Raw genomic sequence first — 19,996 nt, 5'->3', positions numbered from 1 at the left:
GCATTTTTACTGCATCTTGGAATTGCAAGAAGAGCCATAAGGACCTTAGACAGAATAGCTTCAAGGAAGTCAATGTTTCTAAAAGTGCAGACTTGAATTGCTGGGAGATTACCTTAATCTATCAAAACTTTACAAAATACAGGGATAAAATGAGCTCCTTTTGAGTGGAAAAATCTCAGGAGGAGCCGTGCTGAGTGACAAGTATACAAATGTTGTCTCCAATACCTAGAATTGAGTTCTTAGATTTGGTGATCAAATGGTACTACATATATCCTTAGTGTACAATGTCTAGTTGTTTTTCACTTTATCACTTTTGGAACTTGCGAAACAGAAATGGTACTTTCTTAACAGAACCAAACTGTATTATTGGTTTTATAGATGCCAAAGTTGACTAACCTTGTAAATAATGGATATTAAACATTACAATATCTAGACACAAATTTAATAGTTAACCAGTAGACAAACAGATGTGAGTCACAGAAAAGAGAAGGTTTGTTAGTTATAAGTGCTTGTGTGGCAGTTAGGCTGAGCCCACACAGTCAAAGGTTAGATGTCTCCTCTTCTAAAAGCTCCCAAGTTTTTGCACACCCTAGCTTACCTCCTCACCTTGGGTAGCTGATTGGTATTTATTGCGACCACCATATATCTTCAACGGGACGGGTGGCCCTTTCTCTGTGGGGTCCCTCAGGACTTGATGCTCTCTCCACTCCTATTTAACATCTACATGAAGCTATTGGGTGAGGTCATTGATCAGCATGGGACATGCTCTATATCTCCACCCTCCAGGTGACACAGAGGAGGCTGTCTGTGTCTGTGGCAGCTTGGATGGAAAGATCAGGCTTCAGTTCAACCTGACAAGACTGAGCGCTTTGGATTTTAGGGCCCCCTGCATCCAGTATTTTTCCATCTTTGGTTATGCATGGGATTGCACTAACCCAAACAGAACTGGCACACAATCTAGGGGGCTTCTTGGAGTCACAGCTCCTGTTCAAAGAGTAGGTGGCAGTTGTGGCTAGGGCAGCTATTGCACAACTTTGTTTTGTGTGCCAGTTGCACCCTTTCCTGGACTAGGAAGCACCATTCAGTCACTCATGCCTTAGTCACCTCCCAAGATTACTGCAACATGTTGAATGTGGGGCTGCCCTTGAAGACCATCCAGAAGTTATAAGAAGTCCAGAATGCAGCACAGAGGGAGTTATGGATGCACCTCAGTTTGCCCATGTTACCTCTGCTCCGCAAGCTGCACTGGCTCCAGTGTGCTTCCAAACGGAAGTCAAGATGCTGGCTGTCACCTATAATGCCCTTCATGGCATAGGCTGTTATTTGAAGGATCGCTTCTCCCCAGTTCTTTCTACCTGACCAGGTCTGACAGGACGGGGAACGCTCCTGGTCCCCTCAATTACAGTAAAGAATATAATCTAATGGGACCAGGAAGTGGGCTATTTCTGTTGCAGTGCCCACCCTCTGGAACACCATATCCCAGAGGTTAGTTTGGCCTGACCCTGCCAGCCTTTTACAAAGTGCTGAAGACCTGGATGTGCTCCACGGCATGGGGGTCAGGAAGTTAGATGGCCCAAGAGATGTTATTGTTACTGCTTAGCGTTTGTTGGTTTGTTCTTGGTGACCATTATAGGTTTAATGCTTTTACTAATACTTATACATACACACACATATATATGTGTTGCTAGCTGACCAGAATCACATATGTAACATCAGCAGCCATATAAACTGATTGAATAAATAACTACATTTACCTAGTGTCCTCCTTGCTAATACTGACATGTGAGACAGAAAGAGATCCCTCAGTCTCTTTGGCTTACTGCAAATAGCAAGAAAAAGATGATATAAATCAATTCTATAGTGCCACCTTCTCAGCCTTACACCTTTGACGTAGGTGATTAGGGAAAGTAGCCCTCCTTCCTTTGGAGAGAAATCAATCTTAGAAGCAACAAATAAAATTTACTTATTTTTGAAAAAAAGAAAAAGAAAGTGTAAAATGCCCTTTTCAACTTTAAGTAGTCATAGGTAAAAATATTCAGTGGCAAAAGAGAGAAAACTATAGTGCTGCTAAAATCATAGCAGAGTAATTTAAAAAAGGTATCCTATAGAAAACTATAAAGGACAAGTAAGGTTCTGGCTGACAAAAGATACTGTCGATCTGTTCATAATTAGAGGAACCAGGCCATTGTATAAAACCAGGCAATCTACTGAGAATATACAGAGAGTATAAGTACGAGAAAAAATAATCACTCAAGATCATAAACCTAATTTCAACACCAGACGAAATTCTGACCCTATCAACTCTCCCTGCAAAGCTGCGCCCGTCCGCCGCAGCCTCCCGGATCGCTGGGTTGCAACTCCGGCGCGCGCCGCCACCCGGGAAGCCGCGTCACGCGCCCCGCGTCACGCGCAGAAGCAAGGCTCGGCCGGAGGGGCGGCCCGCCTGCTGGTGGAGTGACATCTCGTGCAGCAATCGCTGCGCTCCTCGCCCCGAGCTCCCCTAGTGGTGACCCAATGAACTATCCTTGGAGGAAGAGCCGGCGCGGAACCTGCCGTTCGTCGGGCACAATAGGTCTCCTTCGCTGCCGAGCGCATCCTCTCTCGGTTCGCGATCCCTCGCACTTCCTTGAACTGCGTGAGAGCGCAGAAGCGTTTGGAATCGCCCGTTCGGAGGTGAGCGGCAGGGGGTGGAAAGGAGGACCGTGGGACAATTGTTAACTTCTGGCCGCCTCGGCAGGATAAGGCTTTTATAGCCAACGTATGCTAAAAACACGGGATTGTTGTACGCCCCGGGAAAATGCACGAAACCGAAGCTGTCTGTAGGCGCATTTCCCCTTTCATTTTTCCGCCAACTAAGTAACTACGGCTGCGCTCACGCATGGATCTGGATTTTAATTTAAGCCTTGTTCCAAAGTTGTGGAACTGTTGTGCCCTTGTGCATGCGTCTGTGTGCGGTGGGGTGGGGGTGGGAGTGGGGGTCTTCACTTTGCTTTCCCGGATCTGGTGCTTTCAAATGCGCTAGACTACAATAACCGTAATCCCCAACCAGCCCAGCTGTGGAGACGCAGATTGTGAGGGGATTTCCTTAGACTCGTATGTCTCAGGCAGCAGAATGTTGGGATCTGAAGTCGAAATCGCTGGCGTCTGCAAGGGATTGTTGTAAGGTTATTTCAGGTTCAGGGACTAGGGCTTCCCCTTCACTGACTTGACTCATGTCATGCCTCTTGAACCTGTTATGTAAGAGCCACAAACGAGACAAAGCTCCTGTGTGTTGTGAGGATACAGAATTATGTAAAGTTGCCCAAACTCTCTCTAGCTGCTTAGCACCTTCAGCTGTACAGTGTTGCCTGTGAAAGAACAAATCTTTTCCAATATCTTCTGAAATAAATATTTTTGAAGAAGCTACTGTCCATAGGATTTGTGTGCAGAACCTCTTGATATGTGATGACTAAGAAACCAGTGTTTGCCTTGCCTTGTGCAATACATCATGTGCAGCTCCTGTTCCTAGAAAATTCTACAGCTGTGGTGCACAAAAATCAGACTTCTGCTTATTTCTTTATTTTAAACTGTTTTAAGTTGCTCATGAATACAATTATTCCTAAGCAGTATAGAAAATAATACAATATGTAATATCAGGTGAAGGCTTGAGGAAAGAGAAATACTCTCAATAGACATCAAAAGCATGGGATAGAGAGATCTTCAAATATAATAGAAGAATTTTACAATTTTGTTAGGATCCCCAAATCTATTAATTAGAGACAAGCACCCAGTAGTATATTTAGGATTTAAAAATTCAGGGTTTAGGAATTTTTCACTACCAAAACTGAAGGCACAGTTATGTTACTCAGAATCCCAATCCTGGTTACTCCTAATTTCTGTGATAGAAAGGGTTTTTTTAGATTTTTTTAATCCCGCCTTTATTATTTTTATAAATAACTCAAGGCAGCAAACAAATCTAGTACTTTCTCCTCCTCCTGTTTTCCCCACAACAACAACCCTGTGAGGTGAGTTGGGCTGAGAGAGAGGGACTGGCCCAAAGTCACCCAGCCGGTTTTCATGCCCAAGGCAGGATTAGAACTCAGTCTCTTGTGAGTTTCTAGCCTGGCACCTTAACCACTAGACCAAACTGGTTCTTTTGTTTACTGCTTTTATTAAATAATTGGGAATTAAAATCCTTGCCTATCTACCACACATTACCCAAAATCTTGCCATATTTCCTGCTTGCTTCTGCCCAACAAGGTGTCATGATAATGTGGTTTTGGGCCCAAAGCTTCATCCTGGTGAATGAGCCTCTGAAATAAAATGTCTCTAAACTAAAGTTGTGGATGTTGCTTATCCATTGTTCAATTTTGTACCTGCACGCTCCAGGCAAAGCTGTGTAATTCACATCAAATAACACACCTTCTTTAGAAGACCAGTCTCTGTCAAATAATCAAGTATCAGGCCTGGCCTCCAAAGTTCAATTTGTCAAATCTCTCACAAACATTTCCCACGTGCCCGATATATCATGAGAATCATGCCAGTCATCAGACCTATTGTAGGTAGAGTTTTCATCTTCAGAAGCCTTGCACCATTAAAAACAATTTCTGCTGAAGAACAGCAGAAGAGGCCTGTCTGCTGTGATGGTGGACTTAAATGTATTTTAATTATTTGTACACTGCTTGATTTACCACGCTTTAGCCTTACGATATTATAACAAATTAAGAACCTAGCAGCACAACATTCCTACCACAGTATCCATATAGGTAGCTGTCTGCCATTAAAATTGCCTATCCAAAGAATGTTTTCCCCACTCTTCTTAAAAGATCACAGGGAGAGAGAGGCAAGATGAGTTTGTACTTACTGACTGGCTGTTTGTGTGAAACTGAAGATGGGGTTCAAACCGTCAGTGCGTTTCATCTCTGGTGTACAGCAAAGTCAAAATCCCGCATTTTATAAACCGAAAAACAATTGTGTTAACTGGATCGTAAACCATATTTTAAGTTGGAGCACTGTGGTTTTATATTGAAAGTGTACCAGCTACAACTGCTCTGTGTAACCACAAGCTGAACCACTTTCGTCTTAAGGTTTGTAACACGGCTGGTCCGTTGATAGAAGAAGACCACATCTATGCAGCGGGTTCCTCAGTTCTACCATGCAAAGTCTGCACGTTTATTTTGCAAGACGGGAGCAACAGAGGACGGTTTTTAGTATTCTGTTATCTCTACTACTTTGTAGCTGTAAACAAGAAGAACAAAACTTCATCTCGGGGAAAAGGGAAGGGATGATTTGGGGTGGGATTAAGAGGAATGTATTAGCTTTTGGCTGTATAGGCATGCATATTTTGGCTCTTTATTTAAAGCAGGGGTTCTGAAACTATGGATCTGGCCTCCAGATGGTCCCACACAACTTAGATGGGTCATCATACATTTTTTACAAACCTGATCAGCCATGCACAGGAAGTGCGGGAGCATTGCACAAGCCCCAGTGGGCAGTTGTGGAACTACAAAGCATGAGAACCCTTGTGATACATAGATTAAATTTCATTATTAATAATAAAATGGTACATTTTTTTAATTCTCCAAGCCTAAGACCACTCAAATTATTAATTTTATTCATGAGGTATCACATCACTTTAAGGGTCCTGTGGGGCTGCAGCACTTATTTCTCTTTCTCTCCCTCTGAACTTTTGGAAAACCTGAAAGACCAGGTTAGGGACAGATCATGGAGAAAATCTATCTATGTGGTTGCTAGGAGTTAACAACTACTTGATGGCACATAATCAATCTTTTTTTATTATTATTATTTCTGGAAGCAGTCCAGGGTGTAGGAGTTCTGTATCTTTCAAACCCTAGGACTAGGGAGAAGATACTAGATGGAGTGCTCCCTAAAAGTTAGCTGATTAAAGTGAGAGTGGTAGAGCTAGGGCTTCTGGGAGAGAGGGATTGAGACCTCTAGACTTTTCATTCTATGTCCTCATCACTGCTGCTGCACTCCCTCTTTTTCTAAAGTTAAACTCCAATATTTTTTTTAAACTATCTTGTCAATTCAGCAGCATTTCCTAGGGATTAAAAATGGGAATGCAATGAACTCTTCTCCAGAGAGTGTAAAGATGCTTATGGAAAGATTGTGGAACATCTTCAGTACAGGTAGTCCTCAACTTACAACCATTCATTTAATTGAAGTTATGATGGCACTGAAAAAAGTGACTTATGACTGGTCCTTGCACTTACAATTATTGCAGCGTCCCTCTGGTCACGTGATCAGAATTGGGGTGCTTGGCAACTGACAAGTATTTACGACAATTACAGCATCCTGGGGTCACATGATCGCCATTTGTGACCTTCCAGGGGCTTCCGACAAGCAAAGTCAATGGGAGAAGCCAGATTTGCTTAATGACTGTGGCAAAGAATATTGTAAAATTGGGCACAACTTACTCAATGATCGCATCACTTAGCGACAGAAGTTCTGGCCCCAATTGTGGTCGTAAGACAAGGATTACCTGTGCAGCACATTGAATAAGCCCACATTTCATTGCTTTGCTTACCGCGGTATAAAGTGCTGTTTACTTGTTTATAATAGTTTAGTTTAGTAGTTCTTTTTCTTTGAGCTTCACAATGGCTATCAGGCTTCTAACAGCAGAAAAACAAACCAAAAAGCTGAAAATGAAAATAATCCAGTAGAAATTAAAATGAGCTTAAATGTGTCTCAAATGTATTTGGGAGAAATACATTATGTATAAATGTATCAGGTAAGCAAAATGAAAAGCATCGTCAGAATGTGGCTTTTGCATCATTTATCATGGCCTGCCAATGGGCCACACCCCTTTGAATTAAGGAACACCAAATAGGGTCACCTGCCATGTTTTCCATCATTTGATTAATGAACTGTCAGTGAATTGTAAGGTATGCATGCCTTGTTTTCTTCCTCTGAAAACAATAACATGTTATTTTCTCCCCGAATTATAATTAAAGCAAAACCTCAAGGATGAAGAAAACATTGTTAATAGAACCTGCCATTTCCTTGTATATTTTTGCCTATTCTGTGACCGCCCCTCTGAAGCAGCAGTATGTGTACAAGAGGATCTGGGAGGAAACTATCAACTCTACCTTCATAGTTCAAGGCAATATTTCTCATTGTGAACTAAATCAAAGCAATCCAACCTACCTGAAGCAGAAGGTAAGTTCATAGTATGCACTGGGTGTGCTCCAGACAAAGTTAAGCAAAGTTAATGATAGGCTTGTAAACCTGGATACATAATATACATCATGTTGAGCTCAATGAGGATTATTTCTAGATAATTGGGATCCTATTTCCAATTATCTGGGGGAAAGCCTCATTTCACTCAATGGGATTTACACCTGAGTAGATATGTAAAAGATTGTAGATATGTGTCAACATAGAGCTACCAGTTATGGGTTGCAAAAATTGGATTATCACTAGATGGGAAATAAGACTGAGTTTTCTGTATCTTGAGATGACCTAGTGGACATCTAGAGTTTGCAGCCAGATCTGATAGCCCTGGTAATTGCTATGATTGGAAGACCTTTTGTAGCAGAATTTAGGCAGTGAGCAGAATGGTAGGGCCTACTTTGAATGCAAAAAGTCACAGGCTGAGTTTCTTGTACTTCCTGTTTGAAAACATGGAGAGCTGCTTTTAGCTAGTACTGACAATGCAGATGTAGGTGTATCAATATTGTGTCTCTAACAGCATGTGAAAGCTGGGTTTTTGTATATCATGGCAATGGCTTAATGTCTGGGTGTAGACCCATTGTGGCTCATTCAGCCGTGTCTAACACTAACCATTCTGTTGTGCTGCTGTTGAACTTGTGCTTGATTAAAAAGAAGGCTCAGAATATATCTGTAATGGTATGTGAGAATGACCTTGGGAGGCAGGAGGAAGAGCCACAGCCAAGGGAACAGTTGGATGAAAGGCAGCTGAGCCCACAGAAGGAATAGGGGTGTGGCAGATGTCAGAAGGGACCCTCTGTAGTTTCTTGGGTGACGGGGGAGACTTACAAGATTGATATCAGCCCTGTGAGGTAGGTAGTCCAGACAGGAAGCACACCCAGATGAACTAATTCCACTTTATTGTAAAGTTCCATTAACCGAATCTTGCAAGTCTGAAAGTACATTTCTCCCCTGTTGCCTTTGAAGTGAAGGGCTGCAAACAGACAAGAGAAGCCTTTGAAGAAGCCACACAAAGGCTTTGGGAAGAGGCAGCTTCTTTAATGCTTCAGAGAAGAGGGCTTCATTTGTGCAATACACCTGGAAAAGCATTCCTTCACCTAGCTTGCTTTGGCTAATCTGGAAAAAAATACCCAGGGTCAAATGTGGTTATGACTTGGATGGGAGGCACTCACCAAATCTGAGGGCTGTAGAGTAGTCTGTAAAACAAAATAAAAAAAAATCCACTTTCCTGGAAACAGTCAATGTCACACGCATATGATCCACTAACAAAAGTCTTTATCTTTACCAGCATTGCAGAGTAAAAGGCAGAAATTATTTTTGAGCTAAGTTTACAAGAATGCACAACCCTGAGCTTAAAACAGTGTTTCTCAACTTTGGCAACTTTAAGATGTGTGGACCTCAACTCCCAGAATTCCCCAGCCAGCCATATTGAGCATGGCTGGCTAAGGAATTCTGGGAGTTGAAGTCCACACATCTTAAAGTTGCCACAGTTGAGAAATACTGGCTTAAAGTATTAATTGTAATTGATTCAGAAGTTAATGTGTCCTTTCTAATCCCTCCACTAGCCTGCACTCAGAATCCTCAAATCATTTCAGAATTTTATATAAATTGGGAGTAATTCTTCCCCCTTTAAATACCTCTGCACCTTTTTTCATTACTTCAGAAGCCTACTGCCATATTGCTGCCAAATTAACTATAGAGGTGTGCCCAAGTAGTCACCAGAAATCAAGCTGACTCAAGAGTCTTTAACATGCAGCTTCCAAACCCAGTATTTCCAGATGTGTCCAGAGTTCAGCTCTCCGAATTTCTAGCCATGTTGCCAGGAAGGAGCTGCTGTGCCAGTCCATTAAAGGATACCAGATTGGTGAAGGTTGATATGCAGATGTGAAAACTTCATTGGATGTAGTTCTGGACAAAGTTAGCTGTGCCTAAATCCCACTGATTTCCGTAACTAATGTGTTTCAAGCCAGATTGATTTTCCTCTAATTGGCATGCCAAAGTAAGCTAGCTCAGTTTATATTAACCGAGTTGCTGGAGTTTGTTTGTCTGATGTGCCTTCGTCTGCCTTCCCCCACATACAATCATTGACGTGCTATGATCGTATCCGGAGAAAGGATGGAGGCCATATTGAGCTGATTAAATATATGAATAGAAAAATATTGTGGTGAAAATAACAGTAGTAGATAACCTTAAATCTTTGTTCTCGCCATTGTGTTTTCACCCTTCTCCAAGTTCTCAGATCATCATTTTTGTGGCCTTGTTAATCTTTTTCTTTATTTGGCTATGCTTGCTTAGTTGTAGTTTGCATTGCCAGCACAACCGTAGCCCCAGGGCTGGATTTTACCAGTGCAGCACATGCTTTTGCACCCAGAAGGTCCAAAGTCCCTGACATCTCTAGATAAAGATGGGGAAAGACTACTTTTTAAACTCTTGGAGATCTCTTCTAGTCAGTGTAGAGCCATACAGTGTTTTGAGCCATACCAATACCTTGGTATAAAGCAACTTTCTGTGGTTCTAATTTGAATTTAGAACAATGTGCTGGTATTAAAAAAACATTTCTATGTCCCAATGGCTTTGGCTGCTTTGTTCAAATTGCTTAGGGCATAATGAACACTAAAAACACTCCCCCGCCCCAGCTTAAAGGAAAATGGAATATTTCAGGTGTTTCACAGTATTTCAGCCAGATAAGGTTTACAATAGAATATCACATACTTGATTCAAAGCTGTTCAGGTGTTAAGAAAATTGAGTGCTAGTTACTTGAACACTTTGGAAAATGTCACAAATAGTGTTTGTTGCATTTCAAAGCCTGTTGATTCCACAGTTTGGTTACATATCATACACACTACCTATATATCCAGGATAAATACATTAGATATCAATATACTGTCAACTAATATTTCATGCACTGGATAAACTGGAGCCCAGTATGTAAAATGTTTAGCCAAATAAATCTGTTATATCATTACAAGGCTCTTTTTAATGTGTTTGCTATTTAATTATCGTAGCAACGGCTTTGGAATATGTCATAGTATCTTTGATTGCTGGTTTCTATATGTAAGGCTTTGTAGTAAACCAGAATGACTGCTTAGAGATGAGGCCAAAAGATGAATTAAAATACATGCATTGACTGATTTTTCCCTGTTCTTATTTTATTTCTTTTCTTCTTTCAGGAAGTCCAAGAAAAAGCCTCCCTCTTTGCTATGAAAACGGACCTATGTGGGGTAGTTTTTAGCATTTTGGTGGCCTTTGTCCTAGTAGCAAATAGTGATCGATATGGACGCAAAATATCGTTGGTTCTTCCTCTGGTGGGGAATCTTATCAGCAGTGCCTTTCTCTGGGCTATGTCAGACTTTTCTTTGCCCCTTTACCTTTTCTTCGTTTTCTCCTTTGTTTGTGCCCTGTTAGGGGACATGGCTACCTTTCTTGGAGGGGCCTTTGCCTTCACAGTTGATTGCTGTAAGACTCAAAAACAGAAGGTCATCCGAATAGCTATCGTCGACTTCATTTATGGAGTCGCATCTGGATTGGGAGGACTGGCCTCAGGGTACATTCTAAAACTAATAGACTTTAGGTGGACATTTGCCATCATTTTTCTACTTCACACGGTCAACATTATCTATGTCATATTTTGCTTGGATGAAACAGTGAGTGTCTCGGCATTCCAGACACAATCTTGGCGGGAAGGTCTTAAAGAAACTCTTTCTGGAGTATATATGCTCTTTAAATCCTCCTCCTATAAGAAGCGAATTTTAATCATCTTGCTGCTTTGTACGTTCATGACTTACCTTTTCGCAGCATTTGGAGGGACTAGTCTCTATGTGCTGTATGAACTGAACGCTCCCCTCTGTTGGAATGCCATTTATATAGGATATGGCTCAGCAGCGTCCACCACAGTTTCTCTGACTGGTTTCCTAGGGATTGTTTTACTTTCTGAGTATCTGAGAGAGAGCTACCTTGTTTTTATTGGAATCTTCTCTTATATTGGAGGAAGTATCATGGCCGCCTTTGCCAACACTACATTGCTGATGTTTTTGGGTAAGTTTACCACTGGACTGGTTAAGTTCAAAGATGACAGTAAAAATTCTGGTGATGTAGATCAGTGTTAATCAATCTTGGCAATTTTAAAATGTGTAGATTTCAACTTCCAGAATTTTCCAGGCTGTGGAATTCTGGGAGTTGAAGTCCACAGATCTTAAAGTTGCCAAGATTGAGCAACATTAAGTGATTAGAAAATTGGTGTGCCTAATATTTTCTACATTATTTATGGCACTAGTCCAAGGTCTTTCTTGTCATCTCTGCCCAAACTTTTTAATTGGAAATGCCAGGGATTGAACCAAGGGATTCTTCATACAAGGTACAAGCTCTACACTTCGACTCTGTAGAATGGAAGGGAAGAAAGTTTGTGGTCTTTTAGAAAAATTGTGGTTCAAATTCCAATTTCCATCCCTTTAGGATCTGCAAGGTGACTTAGCACCTTGCAGATGTAAAATACAGTATAAGCTACAATAAAAACAACAGCAAACAGTAGAACTTTTAGACCAACAATTAAGTTTAATTATCCCAAAAGGCTCTCTTGAAATAGCAGTATTTTAACTCACCATCTGAAAACTAGCAGTAAAAGGATCACCCAAACTGACTTTTCCCTCAGGACAAAGTTCATACACATTTTTATGGCACAGGGAAATAGAGCAGAATCTTCTACTTCCTGCCTCAAAACTGATTTGCATAACCAGAAGAGACCCATAGTGGATACTTGGCTACAAATGGCTGTCATTCTATGTCTATTATTTTCTTGTGTTTCAGTCATTTCATTCAGTTAGTTTGCTGGCTTAGGGAATGTGATAACTTCCCATTTTTCCTACTGTCCGTACAATGTCCTACTGGCCTACTGTCCGTACAATGCTTCTGAATAAGAGAACATTGCAACTAATTAAATAACATATTTCATGACCCTTGCCCATTTTCTACCTTGCTGTACCCCACCTACCCCATGACTGGTGTTATTAGCAAGACAAATATTGGGTTCAGTGGGGGAAGCAGAAACACCTCCAGGATCTCTATTGCATTTAAAATCTGAATGCAATGAATTCCTGCTTTCAATTTCTGTGCATGAACAATACCTTGCTACTTCAGGTTCATCCACATACCAGAGTTAAAATATGTGCACACAAGGTAATATCCAATATCCTCTTCTGAAAGAGCTGCACATTAGATATGTTGGCTACTCACTTATACAAAATTCCTAAGTGGACAAATATATTGTTTATGATTTTCCTATTGAGATTCATGACATTATGAGTCTTGTCTACTTGGGCCTTCCCTTGGCCATCTCCTAGGCTGGTATGCATATTTCTCCTTTTAAATTTTTATTTAAAAGGAGAAATATGCATATAGGTTTTTTTGTTTTTTTTAACATCTACAGCCGCCCATCTCAACCAAGTGGGCAGCAAACAATCATAAAAACAATTAAAACAAGTACAATACAGCACAAAATAAATATGTATGGCAGCCAAGAAAAATATAGATATATGAGTATAAGACTTCTCTCTGTGAATAGGAAACCTTTAGACTTCTAGTTCCCCCCTCCCCCAAACTAATGTTGAACTCAGTCTGAAAAGGACATTTCCAGCTAGCAAATAAGTAATAGGTATGAGCAGTTAATAGCAGATGTGCAGAAGAATTCCACGGAGGATCGGATGAGATTATGCCACTAATTTCATTCCTGGTTTTTGATACGTCTGCTGGTCTTGTCTCTGTGTGTTTGTGGGATATTGTTAACCAAGAAGAGGATCTGTACGTGCAAATACTTTTCAGTAGAAGAGAATATATACAGCTCAGCGTTGAGCTTGGAGTCCTTGGTGTGCTCTGAGCTTGGATGTTTTCTTGCAGACATTTCATTACCCAGCTAGGTAACATCTTCAGTGTTAGAAGGGAGTGGGGGTTTGCTCTCTGTTTATATACAGTAGCTTGTGCTGTCAGTGTTGGTGGGGGTGTGGTTTTCTCCTTGGATTAGGCTGTTGTTTACTACTTGATTGTTTGCTGAGCTGGTAGTTCCTTGATAAGGGTATTGTTTATGTTTATTGTTTAAGGGTATTGTCTGATGTTAATCCTGGTGTTAATTCCTGCTTATCTGGGTGTTGATTGCTGGCAAGGAGGTGTTCAGATCTTTTTGTTTCCTTTTACCCTAAAACAACCAAGCTCAGAAAACCTCAAGGACTTCGCAGATACTTGGAATTACAGATTTTAAATTACAGTCAAGGATGTCTCGGTTTAGTAGTGTATCAATGGAAATGGCAGGAGTGCGAAATATATTTGGGGGGGCATCTTTTGCCTGCATTAAATCCGTGAGGATTTCTGAAAGGTGCTACCACGCTTGTTATCCAGATATCTTGGCTGTTATTTGCTACAGTTAAAGCCTATATAAACTGATTCACTATTTGGAGTGGTTATTTTAAATACTGTTGACTCATGTGATTTCTATTTTGCAGTGAGAGTGCCATCTATGCTCCTTTTTATACCCATTCCAGTTATTCGATCCATGTTGTCCAAAATAGTTCTTCCTAATGAGCAAGGTGAGTTGGTGCTGCAAAAGAATTAATTGCAGATGTCCAAGGAATCCAGTGAAGTTCCTTGGATCTGTCAGTTTGTATTTTCTCCCTGAAGCAAGTGCTGTATATTGTATTGTTATCTTAATTAGTTCCATCACCAACAGCACCAAGACCATCATTTCCATTTGGTACACATAAGTCCCATTCTGCCAATGGATATCCAGATCCATGGCCTTGAGTGTCCTCATCAGCTTAGCTTTGAAATGTTGTGGTGATTCTATAGGAAATTGAAATATCCTTCAGACTAGACTCTTATTTACTAAACTAGTTGTGAAGATCACTCAGAAAGTAAAAAAAGACACTGCTAGCTTAATAGCAGAGATCAGCCTGAATTGCATACTTAAGCACATTTTGTATTTAAGCACAACTCACAATGTTTTTATTGTGCTTTATTTTATGGTATCCATCTACCAAGATATGCAAGGGTGATCTGGTTTAATTGTCTGGGAGGGTGAAGTCAGTCTCCAGTTTACAAATACTAAATTGCCTACCAAACGTTGCAATGCTAATTTGCAAATAGACTCAAAAGCCAATTTGTTTATTAGTTCATTTCTATTCTGTCTTTTTTCAAGATGTACTTTGTAGACCCCATTTCCATTTTCCCTTTACTGCAGTTGTGAGGTAAACAAATCTGAGATATAAGGTCTGGCCCAGTGAAAATCCTGGTTGTGTGAGGATTTGAACCTGACACGCTAACCACTACAGCAGCAGGATAAGGAACCCAGAGTTTGTGTGATCAGGATTATATAGGATTATATATTGTATTGGGAAGGGTAAGTTTACAGGGCAAGTTTACAAGGCAATTTTTTTTCCTGTATGTGGGGATTAAGGGGCAAAATGGAGTCCTTATGTCTTCCAGAGGCACTAATTTCTCCTTGACCCCCGCCCATTTTTTTTAATATCCAAAATTCTGCCCTTGCTCCAGTGATGTTATGGTGTCACCAGCCATATGTTTTTGGGCCCCCAGCCAGGCAGGAGGAAAAAGTGTACCCTTCCAGCTGAAGAGGTTTGTCCACCCTTGCAGTTGCAGCTCCGCTGAAGGTGCATATGAGAACCAGCCTTGCTAATCCCATTGTGCAACCGAACACATTGCAGAAATCATAGAATATAACTCCAGCTAGTATGGCCAGTAATTGTAGGAATAATAGTATCATCCTATTTGGAGGGTGTTGGTTGGGGGAAAGTTACAGTAGCACATTTTTGCAAGGTTACAGAACCTGTGTTACAAAGAAGGACAGACAGATAGACTGCTTATCCTCTGGTCTGACTCCTATGGCCTAACTCAGGGTTCTTCAACCTTGGCAACTTTAAGATGGGTGGACTTCAACTTCCAGAATTCCCCAGCCAGTCTTGCTGGCTGGGGAATTCTGGAAGTTGAAGTCCACCCATCTTAAAGTTGCCAAGGTTGAGGAACCCTGGTCTAACTGGTGTGGTTCAGACATTTGCTTGACTGTCAAAGAAATGCCTTGGGTGGTATGTGCAGACAGCTAAGTCAGTCAGACATGGCATTCTGTTGCCATTGTGTCAGCGTCCTTCTAGGAGTACAGTCACACATACGTACGTAAATCTCTGGATCTCTAATCCGTTTTTTTCCTTTCCCCCCCCTTTTTTTGACAGGAGCTTTATTTGCTTGCATTGCCTCCTTAGAAGTTGCAACGGGGACTATTTCACTTGCTGTTTCTAACACCATCTACGCAATGACTGTAGCATGGTTTCCCGGCTTTATTTTTCTCTTATCAGCTGGTTTCTGCATAATCCCACTGAGTTTAATGAGGTAAGCAGGGATTGTACATTATGCAGTGCTGAAATCTACCTTCTAATTTCTCAAAAATGTTATCTCCCTACAAAAGGGATATCTATTTTTGTATCCAATTTTCATAGTTCTTGAGATTTCTTTCCACATTTTCTATTTTTTTAGTTTATTGTAGAAGGTGGTAGAAGATGCTGTCCTGGGGCTGTTGTTTTCTGTGATACATCTTTCCATTATTCTGTACCAACCTGGCTGTGCACACTTCCTAATCTGAAAAGGACCTATGGGAAGAAGTCCTTCACAATTTAATTGAATTGAAAATATTTTTTCCCCAAATATTCTAATGTTCTTACCCTAATATTCTTACCCAGTCCTGGGGTGGCCGGCGCTTTGATGACACTCCCTGAGCTACCGTATTCTTGGATTTTATTTATTTTCTATTTATTCAGGATCATTTTATATTGTATTTTTAAGTGATTTTAACTGCTTTGTAAACTATCCAGAGTTGTTTTTAACGAGATGGGCAGTGACAAATTTGATATATAAAAATAAAAAATATAAATAATGTATCTGTTGTCCTGGTGAAAGCATATTAAACTGTCTCAAATGCTCTCAGAAAATTAGAGCCACCTTTAGTCTTGATCTAAAAGTGGCACAATGGACATTTTCTTCATAGCGTAACTTATAACACAAGAAAGATTGTGTCTTTTTCTTGTTGAAGAGGATTACAGTTTATGGCAATGTTATGGCTTCTGTATTTTTTCAGTTGACTTAGTATGTCTTATATCCCTTTCCCCCAGCTGGTTTATGTATGTCACCCGGCATGATGAGAACTTTGTGCTACTGGTAAATGAAGAGGACTGTCCTGAGCAGCATGGCGACAGCTGAACAGAGAATGCACCTAGCAGCCACTGTTCTCAAGCTTCTATAATGACTTGACCTGTGGATGGAGTTGCCCAATGGCACCATTGCGGGAGTTCCACAATAATTGATGGTCCAGGTTTGCTTTTGCCTTGGATTGCCTATAGGATGCCATGCAAGAGATGTAAAGTAAATTTAAATATGCTCTATGACCCCCACATGTTGACTGTGAGAGTTTCTTGCCTTAGATTTCTTCTCACTGCTCCCCTGTCTCAAACTGCCCTGTGATTCGAACTAGGCCAACAGGTCAATAAACTAAAAAAACGTATCTTTGCTTTATCAATATAGCAGATTATAAAAAGGAAATTACTCTTAAGATGAACTTTGCAAAAACAGACAAGCCTATGCTGAAAGTATTGATTGTGTCATGCACCTTTTTTAATCCCTCCACTAGCCTGCATTCAAAATTCTCAAGACCATTATTTTATTTAAGTTGGTGGGGTTAATCCCCCACCCCACCCCTTGAAGTACCTCTGCTTATGTCTATTTATATCAGAATTCTCTAACCCCTTCTATATTCATCAGTTTCTCTTTTACAAACTGGTAGGTTCAGACAGCAAGTGTGACATAATTAGTAAGGGCTGGAACTGGGGAGAACTAGATTCAAGTCTCCTCTCAGCCACAGAACAACTGGATGGCTTAGGACAAGTATCAACCCAACTTAGCTCACTGTTGTTGTGGGGATAACAAAGAAGACCATAGCGTGTGCTGTCTTATGTCAGGCCTAGCCCAAGAACAACGATGAAACAGTCCAGTCTAATACAGTTCCTTTATTTGCTTACACCTTATAGACAGAATCTGGCCCAACTAAATCTATACTACTGCAACAAGTGGATATACCCTGGGAGATTCTAGGGAGTGGCTATCCTGAACCTGTTTTGCTTCCCAAGCTCCCCCTGCAGACTGTGTTGTCTTTTGTCTCCTTTCCCCTCCTGGAATGCACCCCCTCCTTCCTGATAGCCTTGATCTCCCACATTGCTCTTCTCCTCGTAGATACATTCCATCACACTTATGTTCACAAAGGCTAAGTATGGAATGTAATAATAGTAAAGTTCAGTCATCCATATTCCTTACAGTAATTAAAAAACAGAGAAGGAGTGGCGAACCACCATGAAAGTCATAACCCTCCATTCTCCTTATGATACTTAGTTTTGTAGAGAGGATTCTCTATAGAAGATCACAGAGTTGAGCAATAATCATACATCTGCCCTGAAAGATGAAAAAAAGGGTTAACCAAATCCAGAAATAGGCCAGCATAGCTTTCTAGTAGGGTCCTAGAAGCTGTAAAGGTTGAGAAGTTTCCTTCAGAAAATAGAAAGCATATATTAATGAGAACAAACAGGATCACAAGTTCTGGCAGAAAAAATGTTACGTTTGAATAAGGAATGCAGAATGAATGAATGAATGAATGTTGGACTAAGGGGCATGCCCTGATCCACCAGGACTGTTTTTATGAATTTTTCTCATGCAGTTGAGAAACCCTTGCTTGGGCATTTGTATGTAAAAGTTCTGCCTCTACCTCAAGTTTTTCTTAGCAACCATCATTATTGGAAAAGTTGTAACAATGGTAGAAAACAAATTATGCTTTGCACTGAAACCAGGGAAAGACTTGGAATCCAAAGGCCCACATTGTTACTGTGCATCCTCTGAACACATGGCTGTGTGAACAGAGGGATGTGGGAATGAGGGAATTTTTCCAGACATGTATAATACTCAACACATTTATGTACTGTGATTCAACAAAGTGGTGAAAAAGTAACCCATTACTATTTTTTTTTAGGAATCGCTCCCTTTAATCTATGGAAGGGGAGCAAACCCCACCTTAAACCTCTCTTCTTGTTCCACATAGTCTCTGAAAGCCTCTGCCCCCTGATTTAATGAAACAAAATAGATTCTTAAATCAAGATATTAGAGTATTAACAGCAAAATACCGTATTTTTCCGTCAATAAGACACCCCCATGTACAAGAAGACCCCCATTTTTCCAACCCAAAATTAAGAAATCAATATTTTAAAGATAGTGCAGAACACATTTTTATTTAGTAATTAGGTAACATTGACCTGATACACTCGGTGGGAGGAGGTCCAAACCGTCTCTCTGCAGCTCTATTTCCATGCTCTTTTGCGTAAGTGATTACATTCAATCACGAGTGAAACTACCGATAGCTTGTCTCTGCAAACAGACTTCCTCAATTGGTTTGTTCAGCATCAGCTGACATCAGTTACATAAGGCTCGTGATTGGAGGAAGTCTGTTTGCAGAGACAGTATTGGCAGTTTCACTCGTGACTGGAGGCTCGTGATTGGAGGAAGCCTGTTTGCAGAGTCAAGCTATTTCACTCGTGATTGGAGGCTAGAAATAGGAGGAAGCCTGTTTGCAGAGACAAAGTATGGGCAGTTTTGCAACCGCGCGGTTCTCTCCTCGGCTTACTTCCTTGAATGAGACGCCCTTCAATTTTTAGTGTAAGGATTTTAGAAAAAAGTATCGTCTTATTGTCGGAAAAATACGGTATGTTGCAATTACCTGATAATGTTGGTACCTTTTGTTATATTCTTTATTAATGCAATCACTGTACACTTCTGCCCCAATATATTAAAATGTACAATTGTTAAATTGTTAGTTTAAGACATGCCAGTCAGCTGACCTACCAATCTGTAACTAATCTGTAATATTTATTGTGTGTTTTGTTTTGAAATGCACTTTATAATTTTACATAAGGAATAAGGGTTTTTTAATGATTTTTTTATTCTTATTTTGCTTGAGAACTGGCAAGTAACAGGGACATGCATCACTGATCATTTTAAGAGAATTTGATTATGAATAATAGAAGTGACATACAAAAGGTGCATTTTTCTGAATACTTTGAGTCTGCAGTGCTGGTACGACAACGTGTAGCTGCCTGCAGAGCACGTACTTATTGTGGTTTTGGGCTGCCATTGAAGGAAGCCCTGGTGAAATGAGCACATTTAAGGATATGCCAAATGCACTAATAGCTAAATGCACTTGATAACATATTTGGTCAGCTGAACACTGTGTGTGGTTTCCAGGTCGTTCCATATAGGATTGTACTTTACAACCTTTAGTAGGCTGTGGCTTTTGTATTTTTATACGTACACTCCATTTTGTTGCTGTAGCTAATAAAGACCACAAGCTGTGATTAGAAAAGCAGTCTGTGTTCTGTTGTCTCCCAGCGCAGTTATGTTTATGTCGTAATTCTGTACCAAAGATCCATCACATATGTATATTGTGTTTAATGTTATATATTTTATATGTGCTATATCCTTTTTTACAGTATATGGTGGGCCAAAAAAGTATTTAGTCAGCCACCAATTGTGCAAGTTCTCCCACTTAAAAAGATGAGAGAGGCCTGTAATTTTCATCATTTCACCTCAACTATGAGAGACAAAATGGGGAAAAAAATCCAGAAACTCACATTGTCTAATTTTTAAAGAATTTATTTGCAAATCATGGTGGAAAATAAGTATTTGCTCAATATCAAAATAAAGTAGGAAGTCAAGGAGTAATCGGAATAACAGGCAAGTTTGGCC

General features: G+C 40.4%; 1 protein-coding gene across 1 annotated transcript; it reads left to right on the top strand.

Annotated features, from left to right (window-relative positions):
* The first annotated feature begins 2,536 nt into the window (after positions 1 to 2,536).
* On the top strand, positions 2,537 to 19,603 carry SLC46A3 (solute carrier family 46 member 3). The gene is made up of 6 exons (XM_007442805.4): positions 2,537 to 2,673; positions 6,954 to 7,158; positions 10,342 to 11,206; positions 13,660 to 13,743; positions 15,397 to 15,553; positions 16,330 to 19,603. The coding sequence occupies exons 2-6, from the start codon at positions 6,967 to 6,969 to the stop codon at positions 16,415 to 16,417; spliced, it is 1,386 nt and encodes a 461-aa protein (XP_007442867.1). The 5' UTR covers positions 2,537 to 2,673; positions 6,954 to 6,966; the 3' UTR covers positions 16,418 to 19,603.
* Positions 19,604 to 19,996: the final 393 nt, after the last annotated feature.

This window comes from Python bivittatus, unplaced genomic scaffold (assembly GCF_059951505.1).
Source record: "Python bivittatus isolate LINGU-HERP-01145 unplaced genomic scaffold, Pbiv_v1 ctg000340_np1212, whole genome shotgun sequence".
Taxonomy (NCBI): Eukaryota; Metazoa; Chordata; class Lepidosauria; order Squamata; family Pythonidae; genus Python; species Python bivittatus.
Note: the sequence above shows the minus strand (reverse complement) of the source record. Positions and strands in the feature narration are given on the sequence as shown.

Bases quoted from the DNA above. Each gene is read 5' to 3' on its own strand.
- SLC46A3 (XM_007442805.4), top strand. From the start codon at position 6,967: ATGAAGAAAACATTGTTAATAGAACCTGCCATTTCCTTGTATATTTTT. The intron at 7,159-10,341 runs GTAAGTTCATAG...TTCTTCTTTCAG, and splicing joins CAACCTACCTGAAGCAGAAG to GAAGTCCAAGAAAAAGCCTC. The intron at 13,744-15,396 runs GTGAGTTGGTGC...TTTTTTTGACAG, and splicing joins AGTTCTTCCTAATGAGCAAG to GAGCTTTATTTGCTTGCATT.